The sequence below is a fragment of the Harmonia axyridis genome, chromosome 1 (genome assembly GCF_914767665.1).
Source record: "Harmonia axyridis chromosome 1, icHarAxyr1.1, whole genome shotgun sequence".
Lineage (NCBI taxonomy): Eukaryota > Metazoa > Arthropoda > Insecta > Coleoptera > Coccinellidae > Harmonia > Harmonia axyridis.
The window spans coordinates 13106158-13128412 of NC_059501.1; the positions used below are offsets into that span (position 1 = coordinate 13106158).

At 33.5% G+C, this 22255-nt stretch overlaps 1 protein-coding gene across 7 annotated transcripts; it reads right to left on the reverse strand.

Annotated features, from left to right (window-relative positions):
• Positions 1 to 1482: 1482 nt before the first annotated feature.
• LOC123685429 (protein lingerer) lies at positions 1483 to 22226 on the reverse strand. 7 transcript variants are annotated; one of them, XM_045625232.1, is made up of 17 exons: positions 22079 to 22226; positions 21167 to 21287; positions 20923 to 21104; positions 18382 to 18588; positions 17910 to 18147; positions 16855 to 17158; positions 16281 to 16521; positions 14616 to 14894; positions 14309 to 14530; positions 10881 to 11109; positions 10475 to 10690; positions 10228 to 10385; positions 7509 to 7775; positions 5408 to 5656; positions 4941 to 5123; positions 3539 to 3568; positions 1483 to 2497 (listed from the first exon to the last, which is right to left on the reverse strand). In XM_045625232.1, exons 2-17 carry the CDS (start codon positions 21246 to 21248, stop codon positions 2402 to 2404), a joined length of 3183 nt encoding a protein of 1060 aa, XP_045481188.1. In that variant the 5' UTR covers positions 21249 to 21287; positions 22079 to 22226; the 3' UTR covers positions 1483 to 2401. The 7 variants fall into 7 exon arrangements, with proteins under 7 accessions (XP_045481188.1, XP_045481405.1, XP_045481324.1 ...); XM_045625449.1 differs by having other exon boundaries at positions 16855 to 17107; positions 22018 to 22145; XM_045625368.1 differs by having other exon boundaries at positions 7509 to 7745; positions 22018 to 22145.
• Positions 22227 to 22255: the final 29 nt, after the last annotated feature.

A 22255-nucleotide genomic window follows, 5' to 3' on the forward strand; every position in this document is an offset into this window, starting at 1 on the left:
AAATATAAGAACTAAGCAATCATTTTAATGAACAAATACAGTAACGCAATAAATAAACATATAGAAAACGCTAAAAATCACTAGAAACACACAGGTAAGTCAATATTTAAAATCAAGCAAAGTGAATGTTGCGGTCCGGACGTAGTTCAATGAATTTTCTCAAAATATTCCTCAAAAGAGTAGGGACACATGTCAACAAGATGGTTCTTTATTTCTTTTTTACATTTATGCACTAAGGTAATATCTTTAAAACATTGGGGAAGCCTATTATAAAGTTTAATTCCCATTACTAAATGTGATTTCTTACATATTTCTATTCGCTGGTAAGGTATAGAGAAGTTTGATTTATATCTTGTGTCATGAGCATGAATATCACTATTCTTTAAATAGCTGTTCTTATTGATATGCACCGATGTGATCAAATCCAATATATAAATGCCATACACAGTTAAAATTCTCAGGTTGACAAAAACAGGTCGACAAGAGTCTAAAAATGAGACATTTGAAATACATCTTAGAATTCTTTTCTGTGACAAAAACACATTTTTAACATGAGGAGAACTCCCCCAAATACGAATCCCATAACTAATCCTAGATTGTATTTCACTGAAATAAAGTAAACGAATGTGATCTACATTGAGTGTTTTCCTCAAATTTCTAATTTGAAAACATTTCGAATTTAACAACTTTGATAAACTTAGACAGTGTGTTTTGAAGGACAAATCCGAATCAAAAAACACTCCCAGAATTTCACATTTTCAGTTTTTGTCATGTTTGAGTTGTTAACTAATATATCAAAGTCAGGGGAAAAAGTTTTCTGGCGAGGATGAAATTCGTTTTAGTTGTATTAAATAACAAACATTGATCACTAGACCAGGCAGAGAATTTCAATAAAGCATTCATAATTTTGGCCCTTAAAATGTTTGGGTCTTAATCACTAAACAGAAATGTTGAATCATCTGCATAAAGAGTGGTAAATGACTGGTATAACAGAAGGTAACTCATCGATATACAGGATAAACAACAGAGGTCCAAGTATGGACCCCTGTGGCACTCCCTGTGCATTCACCATAAGATCAGACACGTATGTGTCTCCTTTATCAACCACTTTAACGGATTGTAACCTATTATCTAGGTACATGGATATCCATTCGTACGCTTTTCCCCTAATATCATATTTATAAAGCATGTCTTTCAAAATATCATGCTGAACACAGTCAAAAGCCTGACTGAGGTCACAAAATATCCCAATCGGGCCTCCGCCCTGGTTGACCAAATTCAGAACTTCACTATAGAACGATTCCAAGGCTGTTGAAGTTGAGAATGTTGTCCGGAAACCATGTTGACGATCGGTAAATTCTTTATTTTTCTCAGATGATTTTAAAGGTTATTATTGGAAATAATAAACATTGATATGAACAAGCTCACAGAAGCTACTGACGTCAATACATTTTTGTTTTTTTTTTAAATAAATGAAACAAGTTTTTAAGATTGAATGCTTTCTTTGTGTATTTCCATATGGTTCAGCAAATACAAAAACAAAATTACACATATACAGTGTCTCTCTACACAGTGAATATTTATACAAAGAGCATAAGTAGGTACACAAGATAATTTAGTTAATAATAAATCTACCTAACAAAATTTAAAATAAAGCTCTGGGCTACTTTACTGGTCTTCCATGAACGCTCTGCGACCCTTAACGTGCCGTCTGACGAGGTCTCTCTAAAGACAGCAAAGTGCCAAGAGGTCAGTCCAATGACTGCGGTTTTAGCCAAGTCAATTTACTCGGTATTTTCTATAAAACTAAGATCATTTGGATGAAATGGAAACAAATCATCAAACTGTATGTACAATGAAATTTAGAAATATGTTCATAGAACACTGTAAATTGACTTCTAATTATCGCAGCTTCATTACTACCCAAAACCTTCGCCTTGCATTCCGAATTAAAAAAAACCATAGACTATTTTCAATTGTTAACACATAGCAATTATCATTTGTTTCAAATCAAAGTATAAAAACATTTACAAGTTTTGTCACTGGCCAAGACTAAGATAAATTTTGTTTGATTTTCTGTATGACATTTTACTGAATGGAAAAACGAAATTTTATTCTAAAAACAATCATAGCAATACTCAGTAAAAAGACGAGAAAAGAAAACCGACTTCTTGTAAAAATATATCATATTGAGTTTTTTGTATATTTTACACAGTCATAAGAGTAAGCAACAACCAAAACGAAAACTAAATAAAATAAATACAAATTGGGAATAATTTACCACTTGTCTCACCTATGATAAAATATGATTACGCTAATTAAATTATAATAAATGAAAAGCTAAAAATAAAATTATTGAAGAGAGATAAGGGCGAAGACATTTGAGCAGTCAGTAGACAACTTAGGATTGATTCCAGTAAGATCCTGTGTATTGTTTTCCAGAAGCCTTTGCTTGGTTGGATGTTTGAGAGCGCTGTCCGCTATTGTTACTCGAGTCCTGTAACAGAAATTATATGTTAGAGCTAACCTTAAACCAAGTTGAATTTTGAGCAACAGAAAAAACACCCAACACATATCTCACGTTTTTGTGTTTTAATATGTAATTTTCGATAATAGAAAATGAAAAGAAATCATCAGCAGCCATTCGACTTTAATTTTCATTTTATACTTGAACATTTATAAAAAGCATCTTTTAGACTTCTTCAACCACAGTAAAAACCCAAGAGCGGATCAAATAAAATTGATTTTAGGATGTTTTTGTATTGTACCCCATTTATGTTACAGTTGCAAAAGCAAGAGTTAGTGACATAATTTAGTAGCACATCAAATAGTTTCCAATTGCCCAGGTTTTTGTCAAACACATAAATAACATTAATTATCATTGGCTGGTTTTTCTGTCTTTTAGTAAATTCAATCAAACAGCTCTCTAACTTCATTTGAATAATGTCAAATATGAGAACAAACACTACATTTACGTATGGTAATGACATTTAGTAATTAATAATAAAAAGTTGATTAATGAGCTAGTCAGGCATGAAATATCTGATTAGAAGAAAAGTGACATTATATATGATGATTATGACTAGCAATAATAAATTAACTATATATAAATAGATGTTCTCTGATTGGTGATGATAGCAAGCGAATTTCCTTTTTTTTTTAACGAGCAAAAACTAATTTAGCTCCACTATAAAAAATCATGAGAAATTTCAGTTCACACGTAAATCAGAATTACAAAATTTAAAAAAATCTTCTAGTACCATCTGTCTAATTATTTTTCAATTTACATTGATCAGGAATTTGATCCACATTATTAATTGTATCAAGTATTCAAAAATTATGGCTCATGCATGGAAAAAATTATTGATCATAAATAAAAACCACATATGTATATTGATTGTTAAAAATATCCGTAATTTTTCTATAATATCTATACTATCTTTATTTGATTATTTACAATACAAGTCACTGAGTGTTAAAAGCAAAAGTCACATATGCAATAGTAAAACAAAAGCATGTGGGTCGAAGTGCGACTTACCACACGTCGGCCTTGGTGCCTGACATCCATCTACAAGCAAAACATTACCTCAATAACCAACTTAACATGCCTTCTCAATGTGTTGTATATAAATAAAATAAATATTCAATTCCTACATTAATAACTGTATAGTATTTCAACAAAGCACAAACTATGTATCTTTACAATCCAGTTTTGGTAAGCGGGTCTTGTAACTCGTGCAAGCTTTGAGCTTTTGAGAGGTCTCAGAGACCTAGGAGAGTTGGAATGGAAGACTTTATTAATTGATGGAATATTTCCATAAATATCGTTCAGTAATTTCACATTGAAAAATGTAAGTAGCAGTAGAAAAAAATTCAAACAATGCATGTACAATATAGATCGAAACACAAAAGAAAACAATTTCACAACACAGCCCAACCATTATTCACATTATTCGCCTCAGTGTACCAGAAAAACTGTCCAATGATTGTGAAAAAGGATTAACATCAATAAGACTAGATATCGAATGACTTGAGGCATCTAATCAGAGGCGAATTTAGGTAATAATTGGCGGAGCACTGATCTATGTATGTGATAAAAATTTATTCCGCGTGTTGTATGATGGAAAATTAATTTTCATAATTTTGAAATAGTCTTTAACACACAAGAGCACAATTTATTTGGGCCTTCTACTTCTGTTTTTGTCTGTACATATTTCAGAACCAACATTGTACATTACAAAGAACTATTACAGAAATAATGGCAAATAAACCAATTCATCTTCACAATACAAATTATTAATCAGTTCAAAAACAAAGATGAGAAGTTAAATATTTTGCATCAACAAAAATTCAATATCTCACTTCACGAATTATAGAGACAGAAAAAAATGGGGAAATAATGAACCTTCGCGCAAAATCAAAATTCTTATATGCTATAACTGCAACACAAATTTCCAATATATTTCCAAAGTTTTTCACAGAACCATGCCACATGCAGAAAGAAAATCATGCAAGAATATTCCATTTTGAATTTCACTAATAATTAGTATCATTTATTGATATTCGGCAAATTTGATTTAAAAAAAAATTTCAAGTTTGAAAAAAAAAGTCTTTGACTTCTGCATCAGAAAATTTCTGTTGATATTTTTTCGTATATTCACTTTCAGTTTCATTTTTCAAAGGAAGAAATTTTCTCCATAACCAAAAATCTTACGTGGAATGAAGATAGAACTCAAAAACTCGCTATATTATTAAAACTTCTACTGATAAATCATCAAGATTCATGCATAGAAAAGGTTATTATCATAAATAACTTAAATTAGGTTATCTGAGCAATTTGGGCAACAACCTAACACTCAATCAAACCCAGAAATTTCTTTTTTGAAATAAAAAAATTTACAATGGAAAGGAATCAAATAAAAACCAGTTTAATAATTTACCTGATGCAGGGGCTGATGCATCAACTGAGTTGAATGATGTTGCTGATGTGGTGCCATTGCTGGTATATACACTGGTGGGGCATAGCCAGTACCGCTGGGTGCCAGCCCAGCATTTTGGCTTCCATGCAGGGTACCAGTGAATGGTGGAGGAGTACCAGAATGGAAGCCTTGCTTTTCGTAAGACTGAAAAGTCAAAAACATTATGAAACAATGAAATACTTGCCAAAATCATCTGCGTGGATGTTAAAACAGAAAAAACATCAACATGAAACAAAACACTTATTTCAAGATGATTTTCACAACCCTCTATCTTGTTCATAATGAAGGAATTTTAACAATGATTAACAACATGATTATGATTAGATTCAACAAAAAAATTATACTTGAAATATTAACATTTTCCTAATGTGCTTAACTCAACAAATCCTCAATAATAATTATCCTTATCAATTACTCTGTATACTTACGTTGACTTTTCCCAAAGCAGTGTGAGATTTACCATACATGGCAGTCAGATCATTTCCAGTTGAGCCTGTTGAAGAAGCATTACCACTTGCTGCCTTCTGTCCCTGAGTATTGCCGACATACGCTCCTTTAGTATAGTCTTGAGTTTGACTGAGAGCATCATATGCTCCATAACCTGAACTATAGCCACCAGGTTTGGGATACTGAGAGTTGCTGTTAGTTCCATGAGCGTTGGTTACTGCAGGAAGTTGCTGAAATTATTGAAACCTAATGAAATTTCACTTTTTCAAAAAGTTGCCAAAATTTGAGAATAGAATTTATCAGATTGTTTATATTCATCGATTTTGGTTTCTATAGAAATTCCCAAGGGGGGTTACCTTGCTATTTTTCATAGATAACCAAACCTCTAGCAGTTCAGGCAAATCATCATGATTCATGAAAATTTGTGAAAATTTCCACCAAAAAAAAATAAAGTTGAGTAATAAATGAGCTTTTTAAGTGTCGTAAAATTTGAAAAATGCCGTGATAGTCTTTCAGCAATATTAATATTATAATTCAATTTCAATAACAATATATATAACACAAGTGGACACTCAATAAAGAAACCTCGAAAAATATCAGAAGCATTCTTCCACATATGCTTAACGTTTAGCATATTAATATTGCTGAAGGTCTATCAAAGCAAGACGAGATAGTGTGACCTGTAGATTCTTGAAAATATGACGTGGGAGAAAATTTAAAGAAAAACCAGTTGAATTGATCTGATGAAGAACTAATAGAAGTTCGAAACGTTGGCATTTTAATTAGGGATGTTATGGAGCTTCAGTTCCGATAAGTCGGAACTTCCAATTGAAATTACACTTCCGATTCCGATTTCGGCTCCAACTCCTTTGAATCAATTTTCTGATGAGGCTCATCGAATGCTCTCAAATAACTATGGTGAAAGAACGTGCCGCGGGTGGTTTCAACGCTTCAAGAACGGTGATTTTGACGTCGAAGACCAGCATGGCGGTGGAAGAGAGAAGGTTTTCGAAGATGCAGAATTGGAGGCATTACTTGATCAAGACTCGTGTCAAACGCAACAAGAATTTGAGGGATCATTGGGAGTGACGCAATAAGCCATTTCAAAACGCCTGAAAGTCATGAGAATGATTCCGAAACAAGGATATTGGGTGCCACACGAAGCCGATATATGTTGAACGGCGTTTGTTTGCTTGTGAACAGCTGCTTGCAAGACAAAGATGAAAGGGATTTCTGCATCGCATTGTGACTGGAGACGAATATTCATGGTTGCAAGAGCATGCTCCGTACTTGGCGGGACCAGCTCGGGGAAGTGTATTATGAGTTGTTAAAACCGATTGAAACAATCATAACGATCGTTATCGAATGCAATTGATGCGTTTGAGCCGAGCATTGAAAGACAAAAGGTCGCAATACTACGAGAGACATAATAAAGTGATTATACAGCATGACAATACAATTTATGTATGACTTTTCCTGTATGTTTTTGAGGGTAATAAATGAAATATGAAATACTAGACCCCATGTTGCGAAAGTGGTCAAGACATACTTGGAAACGTTGAAATGGGAAGTCCTACCCCACCCGCCGTATTCTCCAGACGTTGTTCCCTCGGACAATAACTCGATCAATGGCACACGGCCTGGCTGACCAGCACTTCCGGTCTTATGAAAGATGAACAGTTTTTTCAACGCGGGATTCGTACGCTGTCCGAAAGATGGAAGAAAGTAGTGGCCAGCGATGGACAATACTTTGAATCACAAATGTATAACCAGTTTTGCACAATAAAGCCTCGAATTTCAGAAAAAAACGACGGAAGCAAAGTTGTACGCCTATGTAATAACGATATTTGTCCTTTTTTTTTCTATGAACCATCAGGTCTATGACAGGAAGGAATAGATTAACATTTTACAAATAAAAACAGACAGAGTACCTAGTAGTGCCTAAAACTCGATTATTTCAAACTCTAGTCAAACTAATTCAACATTTATATACGAATTGTAACAAAACGATACTCAAAATTGCTCACAACCCAAAGTTCGGTCATTTGTTGAACCACCTTCCGAGAAAAAAAAATTACTCACATAAAAAGGATAGTTTGGAATAGTGTTGAAGTGTGTAGCAGCAAAGAAGTAGGGTGGGGCTGCCGTGCCTGCCAAGATGGGTTGCGCCTGATGTCCTGCCTGAGTGCTGGTCTGCTGGCTCAGCGTAGATGGTACCGGAGAAGCGTTGTTGTCGCCTCTGGTGAACCGTCCGTCGGACATGGAGTAACCCACGTTGCCAAGAGTTGCGTCCCTCACGGCTGCCAGTGTTGTCGGCGTCTGGTAACTCATGTCATAGAAGGGGGTGGTCTGGATTGGTATAAACTCACTCTTATCATTAAATCAAAACGACCATCCGATATGTGATAATTGCTAATTTCCCTGTTTTCTACTCGGGAGTTTTAAATTGAATGACACTAAAGCTTTTTATATCTTCTTGCAGACATTGAGGTTCAACATTAGCGGGTTAAGAAGCGTTAATTGTTAAAAATGTAGAAACTAAAGGCTAAATCGGGATGTCATTTTGATAATGGATGAGTGAAATGATTTATGTGTTGAATAAACTTTATTAAATGTTTCAAGCTATCTTGACTTTTATTTATTTTTTATTATTATTATTTATCAAATGTCCTTCAATTGATTTTAATCAATTAATAAAATTTATTCAACACAAACATGATAGAACTACAGCGACATTGGAAAAGAAGGCAAGCATTGAAGCATGAGGGGATTAGATGTGAGCTGATATCTCTAGCTATGGATTTATACAGGATATCTTACACAAGGATATAAGGATATGGTGTGAACATATTCTAATCTCAATAAAATAATACCTTTAGCACTGATATTTGATGAATAATCAATTTTTTCGTGTTGGAATTTCGATTAATAATAAACAATAACTGTAGGAAATATTACAAAAACTACTTCATTTCACAGCTGAATGTATTTAGTGTATAGGTGATTAAAAATAGACTTAAGTAAAAAAAATAAAAAATAGATTTATTCTATCGTGTTGAGATTTCAAAATGTAAATCAATAATAGATAAAAAAAAAATATGAAGATTAGTAATAAATACGATAAAATAAAAAGGTTTAAGAAATATGATGAAAAATTCATGGAAAAAAGAAAAGCATAAAAAGAGCACAAATACACTAAAAAAAAAATCATAGAATAAATCGATTTGATGTCAGATCTGCCAAAAGCAATTTATGTCATTCATAATGAATAAATTATAAGTTTAATCATTACAAAATGACAAAGCCCAATGCTGTGGAATTGTTAATTAAGGATGTGGCGTTTTTTGGTATTGGAGCATCTCTAGGTTCCATAGTGTCCCTTTATGGAAGTTTGATTTGGGAGACCTTTTTCGGTGAAACCGGAAGAAGAGACCTCAGTTGGGCGGAAAAATGTCAAGAAGAAGCAGAAAGAAATGAATGCGATTGTGAAATTGAAGACTAAAAAAAATGTACCTTTTGAACTAATCTAAAATTGGTGTGTTAACTGTATTCAGAAGTATGTTTAAATTTTCACCTTGAAAAAAATAATAAATGTTCATACTTCAATGCTTCCCAAAGTGAATGATCTTTCAAACTGAATTCTTTTGAAAATTTCATTTTACATCATTTGAATCCTCTGATTTTGCACATCGACAAAGAATACTGCAAAGCAGTGTTTCTTAGTGAATGAGCATTAAGTATTGATTATGTATTGAAGAAAATCATGCCAAAAATTCTGCCATTAGATAATAATAACAAAAATAATTCTTGCCAAGACCAGCTGTATAAACATTTCAAAGTGAGAAGTAGAGTAGATTTGGATTTAAATTTAAGTATACTCATGTGCAAACTATAAAAGTGAGAGACATCACTGCTAATATATTTTGAGTTCAGCTGTAACTAATTTCAGATGATATAAAACACTATCAAGTTTTCTATGGTTTATGGTCTGGTTAACTTGATGATGATGATAATAGTAAGAATGGCTATTGATTTACAATTTACATAATGAAAATAAAGAATTTAAAAGGCTCAGTCGAAGTCTACGGTGAAATGTATGTGCATTCAGCTACCCAAATCTATCTTGTTTTATGTTTTCTGCCTTTCATATCGATAATAAAATGATCATTATTGAAATAAACAAGGCTCAGTAAAAAAAAAAGAAGGAACTGGTAAGTACATCTCCCTAAGACGAAATCTGAGGATATCAGGTATTGACAGTGCCTCCAGATGCCGCATGGTCGAGGTGTCGGGATAGATCCATTAATGTTAACCTTGAATACTTGATATGAGCAGACGAACCATCAGAAACGAAACACAATGAAGCAACAAAAGAAACCAGTGCACAATCTCAGCAGTATGCTGATGACATCAATGATAAGGCGTATTTTGCACTTGAATTCAACCCTGACAAACTGGATATTGTGCTACAGTTGCAACCTGTGAATAACTTACAACGAATACTTGAGTAAAATTAGTTTTTTTTTCAACAAGTGTTGAAGCTCATTTTCATTCCAATGACAGTAGAACCTACAATATAGTGAAGGCAATACTCGAGAAATCTTGGAATAAACAATAAAAATTGTCCGAATTTTCAGCCGCACTCAATACCGAATTCTTCCTCACGATTCATCTCAAAATATTCATACAGCATCAAATGTCTAGTGCATATTGAGAAAAAAATATAGAACTCAGTTTAAATCTTTTTACAGGCTCAACCATAACTACAAAAAATATATATCATTCAACCAAAAATACATACCATATGCGGTAACCTCTGTTGCAGTAGTTGCATCTCTTCATACGAGTAAAGTGGTTGTTGATAATATGGTACTTGTACCATGTTATAAGGAGTACTCATCACAGGAGGAGCCACACCAGGTGGCATGTTCGAGACAACATTACTCGAATTTTTAGCTGCTACAAGAATAAAATAAATTTACAATTAAAATCGCAATGGAAGTATTGAAAAGTAGGTCATGAATTTATTGGGCATCGAAGGAACTAACCTAATGTAGTGGTGGTTGTTTTAGTAGTAGATACGGTACTTTGCGTAAGAGAAAGGGTGGTCGAAGATGACACTATGGTAGTTGTTGCGGTTTGTGCAGTACTAACTGCATTCGTGCCATCGTATACCGTATCCTTCAATTTGTTTGCTGCCGAACTGTAATTGTTATATTGGCTTGCAGAGGAAGTATTCCCGTATGTTGAACTGTTGTTCAAACCTAAAAAACGATTTCACAAATCAAGAAGAGAAAATACTCTGCCAATTGGGAAGCGTAGAACTGGCTAAGAAACCATTTATGACCGAAAACGAATAACCATACAGAATTTTGTCATCCTGAAGTGATCGGTAAACTTGGATGCAGAATTTTTTCATCAATTGATTTGATAACGACAATTTATTGAACTCACCTGCATTAGCACCATATACTGACTGACTAGCATTCTGAGAATAGGACTGATTCGTTCCTGAATAAGAGTTTGCCTGCGTAATGGAAGGAAATGCGGCTGAATTGTTGCTCGTTTGATAGGAAGTAGCTGAAGAGTACGAATTTTGATAATTATTCCCACTAGGAGTGTTGTAAGATCCTCCTTGGCTGTTGACATAACTGTTACTTGGTTGATAGGAACTTGCAGTAGTCTGAAAAACAAGTAAACAGTTAATCAAGACAGAAAAATTCTATTAGAAACCTAATAGATATCTTGATTCGTTGAGTTACAGAGTGTTTCTGAAAAATTACTGTTCCAAATATTTTGCTTTATCCTGGATTCAGTTTGAAATGTTGGATAAATTCTAAAACGTTTTTTTCAATAATTTTTATGGTTAAGATGTCTAAGATGCATAGAATCTTTAGTGTCCTTGGTGTGTGTTGATTCGATTTTGTTTCAGACATATTGAGATATTTCCACCTGTTGCTTTGATGTTCTTACTAGAGTTCTCTAGGGTGGCGCTCTTCAGAATTGTTCGAATTCCCGCAATCTGTCTAGCGCCGTTTAAAAATGAAATCATGATTTGGGACACTGAAAAACTTTCACAATAAATTACAATTCAATTTATATCGAATTTTTAATGAAATGAAATGAATATAATGACAGACTGCTATTGGCCTATTCAGAGTATAGAAGATTGTCACCAGCATACAATATAAAATATTATTATTCTATACTCAAAGGTCACGAGAGTCGAGATTCGCGAGAAATGTCAAATATAAACGCTGTATGCGCCATCTGAAACAGACGCGATACATCGAAATCAAGTAGGTATAAATATGAAAAATCTCCCGTTTTGTCCTAAAGTTTTACAGGTATAAGTAGACACACCAGGTTCTCTATGCATCTTATTTATGTCATACTTAAGATGTCTAAAAACCAGGTGTATGAACTGATTAGCTTTTGTTTTGCCAATTTTGAGAATATTAGATAAGCTTCGTTGTCAACTGTAGGTAGCGCTATCTATTACAAATATTTGAATTCATTCCAGCAAACGTTTCGTGTTTTGTTTCACGACTTTGCACGATCATACTCGATTACACATCGCTTTTGATTGGTCAGTATCGGGTTTTAATTAATGTATCCAATCAAAATCAACGGAAATGACAAGTATGACATTGCGGCGCCGCCACGAACTAAAACTAATATAACAAAATAAAACGGCTGTTATTTGGATATAATTGATGAAATTAACAATGAGTACAATATTTAGTACAATATCCAAACGAGTAATATCATATGATATTAATTATTTATCTGGTTATCTAATGTATCAGCAATATAATTGCCATCAACATAAACCTAATGGCGTGGAGACCTTCTGTCTGACAATGGTTTATGTTGATGGCAATTATATTGCTGATACATTAGATAACCAGATAAATAATTAATATCATATGATATTACTCGTTTGGATATTGTACTAAATATTGTACTCATTGTTAATTTCATAAAACTAATATTTTCAATTAGGTCGAATGTCATTGCATTCAAAATTTGACGAGTGCATTCACCATGTTTTTAGACATCTTGGTCATACTAATAACATATCATAGAATAGTTATTTATAATACAAGTGCAGAAGGTATTGATATTCTTCCACGAGTTTTTGAATGAACGAGTGGTAGAATGAGCCTTCTGTACGAGTATTATACATTATTTTCTCTAATTCTGTGGTTATTCCGTTCATTCTTCCACATCTTGTAGAACAAAATCGTGCGAGAATATATCAGAAACGCACAGTTTTCATGGTAATATTTTATTATTCTATGTTGGTACTCCGAACTTTCCGCCACGGCTTTATCTGTCAATTCATCAATATGCCTTAAAGAAATCAGTTCTGCCAACCAACATTTTTCAATGCAAAAATCACTAAAATATATTTATGGAAATATTTCATTAATTTCAATGAAAATGCAATGAATTAGAGAAAATAATGTATAATACTCTTACAGAAGGCTCATTCTACCACTCGTTCATTCCAAAACTCGCCACTTCGTGGCTCGTTTTTGAATTTTGAACTCGTGGAAGAATATCAATGCCTTCTGCACTTGTATTATAAATAACTATTCTCTAATTCATTGCATTTTTATTGAAATTTATGAAATAAATGCTGGCTGACCAGCACTTCCGGTCTTATGAAAGATGAACAGTTTTTTCAACGCGGGATTCGTACGCTGTCCGAAAGATGAGAGAAAGTAGTGGCCAGCGATGGACAATACTTTGAATCATAAATGTATAACCAGTTTTTCACAATAAAGCCTCGAATTTCAGAAAAAAAAGACGGAAGCAATGTTGTACGCCTATTTAATAACGATATTTGTCCTTTTTTTTTCTATGAACCATCAGGTCTATGACAGGAAGGAATAGATTAACATTTTACAAATAAAAACCGACAGATTACCTAGTAGTGTATGAACTGATTAGCTTTTGTTTTGCCAATTTTGAGAATATTAGATAAGCTTCGTTATGTCAACTGTAGGTAGCGCTATCTATTACAAATATTTGAATTCATTCCAGCAAACGTTTCGTGTTTTGTTTCACGACTTTGCACGATCATACTCGATTACACATCGCTTTTATGAAATATTTCCATAAATATCATTTAGTGCTATTTGCATTGAAAAATGCTGGTTGGCAGAACTGATATCTTTAAGGCAAATTGATGAATTGACAGATAAAGCCGTGGCGGAAAGTTCGGAGTACCAACATACCTATATAAATTAATTTCCGTTTTAGAGATAAAGAGGAGTTGGCGTATTTTACACTTCTTCAACTTCAAGTATCGTGCATTCATTTAAATTTGTGGTCAAGAGTGCTGTGGAGAAATCGGAGTTGATTATCTGCGATTACAAGTGGCGTTTAGCTCGTACCATATAGTTCCCAAATTCGAAGTATATAAACAAATGTTAGTAATATGGTTCAAGCTAAGCGCTACTTGTATTCACAGAAAATCTATTCTAAATTCTCCACAGCACTCTTGACCACGAATTTAAATGAACGCTCGTTATAATACAGATTCTCAAAGTTGAAGAAGTTTATTCGCGGTTTCATTTCAACAAAATGTCATCTATAGTAACTCAAGATCAAAACAGAGTTATACACAAATAATAATTAAGAGGACACTCCCAACCTTAAGTATGGGTTTCACCTTATTGACATCTAAAAATTCATTGCTTTAAAATGGTTGATGTTTAAACAATATTTTTTTTTACATTTTCTCAAGTTTTCAAAATGGGAAAATAGCGATTGTCTCACAAGTTTCTGTGTAACAACAAAAATTGAAGAGTTTTTTCAGCACTATTCTATGAAAAATATTAACTGTGATACAAAAACGTCATTTTACATACCTGGTTGGCATTATAAGTTGAGTTATAAGATTTCGACTGGTACGAATTGTAAGTCGAATTTTGTGTGTACGAATGGCCATCAGTTTGTTTGCCCATATCCAATACTGCTTGAGGTGTCGAAGATTGCGCTGCGGGGTTGGCAGCAGACGTCCTCGATGCTACAGAATAACTACCAGCACCAGTGACATGATCTGATGTTGGAATGTTCTCTACACTAGATAACTGGAGAAAAATGTCATCGTATAAAACTAACTTGGACGTTTAGACAAGTAATTCAAGGTGCTCTTATTATCATGAGTGCACTTACATTCTGAGTTAAAGCTGAGCTAATACTGCTTTGTGCATTGGTTTTTGAAGAATACGCGTCTAAATTCGAGTTTTGATTTGTGTTACTGAGATCCAGATTTGCAGTCTGTGGTGGTACTGTATTTTCCATAGAAGAATTGTTGGTACCGCCATATTTTTGGTCAACCACTCCGTCAAAGGAACTGCTATCCGACATAAAGTCCATTGCACCAAATTGTACATCCAAGTACCCTATACTACTATTCAGATCTCCAGGCATTTCCACCGCGCTTGATGGAATCTAAAAAAAGATTAAAGCAATTTTGTTTATTGACTACCCAAGTGCATTTTCGAAAGGAAAAATTGAACCTTTTAAGCATGCATTTACTATTTTCATAATTTCATTTTCATAATTTCCTCAAAAAAATTGTTCGAAAAAAGATAACATATTGAAAGTATCACCTGCTTTCGTGGCATTTCAGACCAGAAGGTTTTTACTTCTAGTCCGGGAGCCAGTAACAGATATACATGACCAAGTTCCTCTCAAACGGTAATTAGTAGAATGCATCAGGTAATAGTGATAAAAAGCCTCGTGAACGTCAGCTGAGACTCTGCTGGGGGGGAGAGCGGCGGCAGCCCCCCAAACACGAAGAAAAAAAAATAAATTTAGTCATTTCCTCCCAACTGAAAATTTGTCAAATTGTAGCTAACCCAATATCTAGACGAAAAAATACAATCAGCTGGCTATAGCATGGTGGATTATACGTCAGCTGGTGCTCCAAACATGAAAGAAAATATATATTTTCAATGACAGCTCTGACAGCGACTCTGATAATAAATCAGAGAGTGCCACACTCGCGAGAAAAGGACTTTCTCCACATGTTGCACAATAATATTTAGTTACTTCCATTCTCTGATTCAGTATCAGAGTCCCTGTCAGAGCTGTCATTGAAAATATAATTTTTTTTTTTCATGTTTGAGGCACCAGCTGACGTATAATCCACCATGCCAGCTGATTGTATTTTTTCGTCTAGATATTGGGTTAGCTACAATTTGACAAATTTTCAGTTGGGAGGAAATGACTGAATGTATTTTTTTTTCTTCGTGTTTGGCTGCCGCCGCTCTCCCCCCCCCCCAACCGAGTCGTAGCTGACGTTCACGAGGCTTTTAATTACTATTATCTGATGCATCTCACCAAGTATCTCTCGAGAGGAAATAATAAACCAAATTTGCACCTGGCTCCCGGACTATTTAGATTTGCGTTACAAAACTGATCTAACTTTTGTATATTGATGCAAAAATCTACTTGAGATGTCTTAACTCAACATCGGTGCTTTTCTCATTTTTTAGTTACATTCAAGAAGAACGAGAAACCTTTCAAAAAATATGTTCTCCTATAACCAAAACATTAGTCTTCATAAAATCCATAGACATATTATAACTTGTGATTTAAATTTAATGAAAAAATTGAAAGAAAAGTTTGCAGAAATGAAGAAATAATTATTTGATTCATAACAAAAGTGTTTTATCTATAAAATTCCGAGCTTCAGATTGAAGAGTCAAACATTGAAAACTGATCTTTGATTTTGAAGGCACAACCGGATTTACTCAATTTTTAAACTGCTGAAAACATTTAGCAAAAAATCTACTCGGTCAATTTTCAAATTATCGAAAATTCATTTCTTACCTTTGATGGAGGTGGTACCCTAGCCCTTTGAGTTTTAGTCCGCAAAGGTTGCTGTGATGGAACAGCTTCAGGAGACGTCCCATAATTATTAGCAACAGGGTATTTACTATTAACATAAGTATTACTTTGCTGTCCGCCGTAAGTCTGAGTGCTGTTAAAGCCTTGGGAAGTAACAGTAGGAGCACCAGCATTATACTGCTGTGACTGATTTTCGTAAGTCTGAGACTGGAAAGTTTGAATGCTGAAATAGAAAAAAGTAGGAATTATTTGAATTTTTCATTCAAATTTGAATCATCAATAATTTCAATAAGAATACCGGACTGACAGAAATCTAAGTGTTAACCACATGCCGTCATCAATGAGTAGAGGTAAACCAGTTACGTTCCTTTTGGAACTCATCAGTATCGCACAGCCCAACATCGATGACAACAGAACAAAAACAAAGGCCTGTTTGATTGAAAGTCAGCTAGCAGTAAAATTGAGTCAACCAGTTTGATATTCTTATTTGCTCTCCGTTAGAGCGTTGTTCTTCATTTCATTCTGTAATAATTGTCATATTGATATGATTACTCACTTGGTGTACTTGTCATTATTCTGTTGAGTCAATTGATTCAAATACTTGGTTTGTGCAGCATTTAAAGTGCCGACCATTGGAACGGGACTCTGAGGAGGAATCTGTCCACCCTGCTGATTGATCTGGAGAGTTTGACTCAGCTGTTGACTGGCCGTATCCAAAGGTCCTTCGTGTTGGTTCTCCATCTGGACGTCCAATTTGACATTCGCGCTGGGCGTGAAGATTTTTGTATCAGCCAAACTACCAGTGTATTCTTCAGTAGACCATTCATCCGTTCCTGGGAAATCATCCCAGGTTTCCTCAACTGAAAAGCGTAAGCATTTGTTCTCTTGTTCTATATTTGTAAACTAATTCATTCAACTTTTTTGACATAGCATTGATCATTTAGACCTGTGGTTCTAGAATTGTACCACGAAATTTTAGACCGCTAGGGGTAAAGTGCTATGCCTGCTTACTCAATTATTCAATGTTGGCAAGAATTCCTATGGGGACAGTAAATATTGATGCAAGGAACAGAAAAAAATCCCATTAGTTGAATAAAGATAGAAATATGCAGTCATTTAAACAATCCCTTTTCCAACATAGCTTTGAGGGAAGGCGTGGGCTGAATGAGTCGACTCAAATTATGATTTAGTAATTTTTAGGAAATAGTAGAGTGATGTATTAAATAATTTTTATGTTGTATATGCGATGTTTTCACGATGATGTCATGGTCGTAATTCGACCATGTTGATCACTGTTGTATCGAAGGATTCAACAGCGATTTGAAAGCTTTTGATATCAATTTAAAATCATACACATAATTAAAAAAAAAAAAAAAAACCGAAGTCTTAATTAAGTTTGAAAAATATTGTGTTATTTTTTTCTCATCCAAATACATATTAATTCTTAAAAAAATTAATGTGACAAAAACTTCCGCTGAAATATAACAGCAAGTTGCAAGATGGTTTTATAACCCTAAAAGGATTAAAAGATTTGCGATGATTCAGATATTATCAAAAATGTTAGTGATTCTTTGCGCTATCACGTATATGAACATAAAAGTTATTACTAACCTGGATTTGTGTTAGGTACAGTGTTATTATCCCAAGTATTAGGATTATTGTTATCCCAAGTGTCGATTGGTTTGTTGTAAGAATTGTTTCTGTTCCCTCCTCGCGGAGGGTATCTACCACGCCCCCCACCTCGACCACCTCTGCCACCGCCACGACCGCCAGCAGAACCTCCTGGTCTACCCCTACGTTCCCTTCCAAAGTCATTCCTACTGTCTGGATCGAGATTACGTTCATTTTCCTACAAAAAAAAATCAGATTTTTATCATTATTTGAATAAATGTTTGTATCACAAAAGAATTTGTTCTGATCTGAATTCCAATATCAAACCCCGTACAAATCTATATACAGAGGGTTTTCAAAAGCGGTATTCTTTGTCCAAAGGTAAAACTCCAATTTCGCCAAAAATCATCTTTATAAAATATTCAATTTCCAATGTGTGGAATCAGTAAACATCTGAGTTTAATTTATTTACCTGTTTTTCTCGACCGCGCCAACCTCGACTACCACCGTCTCCACCACGACGATAATTGGGACCACCACTTTTGCTACGAGGCTTATCTCTATGGTCAGATCCTTGATTCTCATTCCACTCTTCAGTATTTGCAGATTCGTCATTTGTTTGCTTGTCCTGTTTGTTGCTTGGTTGACGGCTCTTCTTCTTTTTGACAGACCATTGACTCTATAGATAAATACAGATCACCGTACATTACTGGAATTTCAATCATAAAATCACAATAAAATTTTTAAAAAAGGCTTCAAGTTAAACTTTCAGAAGTGCAATTTTGCTCAAAATTTAGTAAAATATCTTGGACATATCATTCATAGAAAATGATACCATTCGCCCAATATATGATAACCACAAAATGATAAGAAATTTTTCAGTTCCAAAAATGAAAAAATAACAATTTCTTGAAAAAATAAATTTCCATTATAAATATATTCGTTATCAATGCAATCAATTCACGAATCATCTCATAATTTCTTGAGGAAATATGTAGAATTGAAGTGGACTGATGCAATTTTTTTTCAAATTAGACTTTTTGAAAATTAGTTTGAAAATTATAGACCCGTTAGCCTCCTACCAATCTTCTATAAACTGTTTGGAATGTCCATATTTATGCAACAATGTAACTTACTGAATGATAATCAACATGAATATATAAAGAAAAGCATTTATACAGCAGGAAAATTTTTGAGAGCCTTTGAAAGAAATGAATTGTTACTAGCAATATTTTAGATTTATCGAAAGCATTTGACTGTCTAAGGCACAAGTACATGGTTGATAAAGTTAAAAGATATGGAATAAGGGGGAGAGCATTGAAATGGTTAAAATCTTACTCCAAACACAATCTGGCATCAAGGAAAACAACAAAGGACTAATACAAATTGTAAGCATAGTTGTCATTTATGAATGAGATTGAGAGGATATGAAATAGATTCAAAGACTGCTAAATTACAAGCTATGCAGATGATACAAGCATACTTGAGAATAAAACAAATTATCCAGATCTCATAACTGAATAACAGTTATTTTAGACAAAATAAAGAATACAAGCAAGAACAGAAAATAAAGAATACAACCATAATAGTTCAATCAGAGCAATGTACAAATTTTGAAAGTCTTATGGGATTTGGAATAACAATTAGAGAGCAAACCACAGCATGATAGAACTTTTCAAAAAATTCAAAAAAAGAACCATTAGATCAATGTACAATCTAAGATACACACAGAGTTGTGGAAACATTTAAGGTAAACCCTAAAATGAGTGTATATGCCCCATGTTTATATGAAGAAATAAGGTATAAAAAGAATTTCCTACTTGTAGAGTCTTACCATCATTTTAACACCAGAAATACAAGCATACCCTACCCAAAGCACAAGTTAACCATCACAGAAAAACATTGAAATTACACCGGTATAAAATATTTCACTAAACTACCAGATAGTGTTAAAAACTGGCAAAATATAAATAGATAAAAAAAAAAGTTAAAAACCTATTGATTGATCTAGAACCATACAGCTTAGAAGACTATAGGTTTTAATTCAGCCAGAAGAGGAAGCTGTCTTGAGTTTATGATGCTGCAGACATAACTTTCATATTTGTTTATGTCTGATATTTAGTACATACAAGAATAAATATTATTATTATTATTTTCAGATGGCTGGAAGAAATCATATAAGATAAATTCAACTTGAAAGGAAACAACAAGAAAGAAAATCTCAGAAGATTGTGTAAAATAATAAGGTACACAGTGTCACCAAGTTTTCACCTTCATACTTTTCATTTGGAAAAATACCTTAAATTGTTCCTAAGGGAAGTTTTAACTCATTAAAATTTTGAAAAACTGCTTTTCAAAACAATGAGGTCGCATAACTATAAGGATAGAACTAAAAATAAAAAAAATTTTGAAGTTGTTTGATTAAGTCGAAAATGGTAACAAAATTAACTGAAAAGAGTTAGAAGAAACAAGAATTGGTGCTGTCCAGATAGATAATGGAGAAAATTTCTGATTTGATTTTTGAAATGGAATGTGGTCACAACAAAAGATGATCAATTTTTTCCATATAAGTAAGCGCATAATTTCCAATTGATGAAGAGTTTTCAGTTCCTGCCAGCAGTTTAGTTCCGGAGCAGTAGATGTAACACACTCAAGTTGAATTAATAAATGTCACTTCCTGACAGTTTATTTGAAGTCTTGTGGAAAAATGTGTTACAAAAAGATTTAAGCTTATCCTGGTTTCAATGGTTTGAACATGCTTAAGTTGATTTAGTATTAAATTAAAATTCGTCATAGAGAGACATACATCAACAGAAAAAACAATTTCAAAATATATAAATGTTAACAAGTGATGTTGCTATGATGCAATATAAGGGCAAAATTGAAATGAAAAAAATATATAATCCTGAAAAGGAAATCAATTCCATAAAAATGTATTGCATCTTTGAGTATATTATGAATATTTTAAGACTTCAAGCATTGTTTAAAAAATATTCTGTAAATATTGTCTTACCCCAGTCATGTGGTCATACAGCATGTTAGCAGCTTGTTGTAAATCGTAGTTACAATCATGGAGAGCAAGACAAACCTCTTCTTCAGACCGCTGTGTCATTTCAATCAAATGTTGTACCTTTGATTTTAGGTCCTCAGATTTCGGGTTTTCCTTCATCACAATTTTTTCCCCAGAAGGCTTGCCTGAAGAGAATGAAATGATTTATTTATAATAATTTTTTAGTCTATTATTGAGGTGAAATTACCTGTGTCAATCTTATCTGTTTTTAAGGTTTTTTCATTTTTGGTTTTCCCTCCCTTGGAAGAGGTTCGATTGCTCGAACTCATGTTTTGTACACTATGTACAAAATACTATATACAAACTATCTGAAATTGAAGTTTGCAACTGGTTAAAATTTTATGTTATATATATGACATGTAACTGTAAAATGACAACTTTGTGATAAAAATAAAGTTATGACATTAATGCACTGAATATTAGTCTAATAACTACAGATATCATCATGACATATTTTACACTATTAAAAAATATGAATCTTACTAATGATTCTATCAAGAGCAAAATGATCAACAAATCATCTTTCGGAAATATTCTACAATCAGAACTCCACACAACATATAATTGGTTCTAACTTGAAATGAACGTTTCCGTTACTTTTATTTGTAAAAGAATATTAAGCTGGTCAAGCATTTGGCGATATAATGACAAAGAAAGGAATAAGTTATCAATAATCATCTGGAATTTTCAAGAAAATAAACAAATCGTTTTCCGGCTGATTGAAACAAAAATGGACATAATGGGACGGCAACACTGGTAAACACAATGAACTCGATCAACCCCAAAAATATGTTATAAAACGGAAGATTTATGTATTTAATAATTTCGAAAAACATTTATTCAGAAGTAATGTCAACATATTCCCATAAATTGTTCTCTTATAAGTTATAAGGATACCATGTGGAGGGACGCCATTCCAAGCATCTACGAAGGCAAGTATTTATTGACATCAAAAGGTATGTTTGGAAACCCGACTCAACATACTCAATTTTATTAAATTACGAAAAACATTTTATATATTGATAGAAAAAATACTACCTTACACAATTCAAACACTATATGTAACTATTACAAAGAGGTACGTAAACGAAAAGCATACCTTTTTAATTTTAGTAGTAAATTGTAATCAGTAAACCACAACGCATTGATCACGTGACCCTTGATGTAAATGGCGGACGCAAGAGTTGCGCGGGTTTGCCAAACTTCGAACAACCGACAACTGATGGCAACGCCTTTATTTTAACTTCATTTCTATTGGTTAGCCAAAAAAATCACT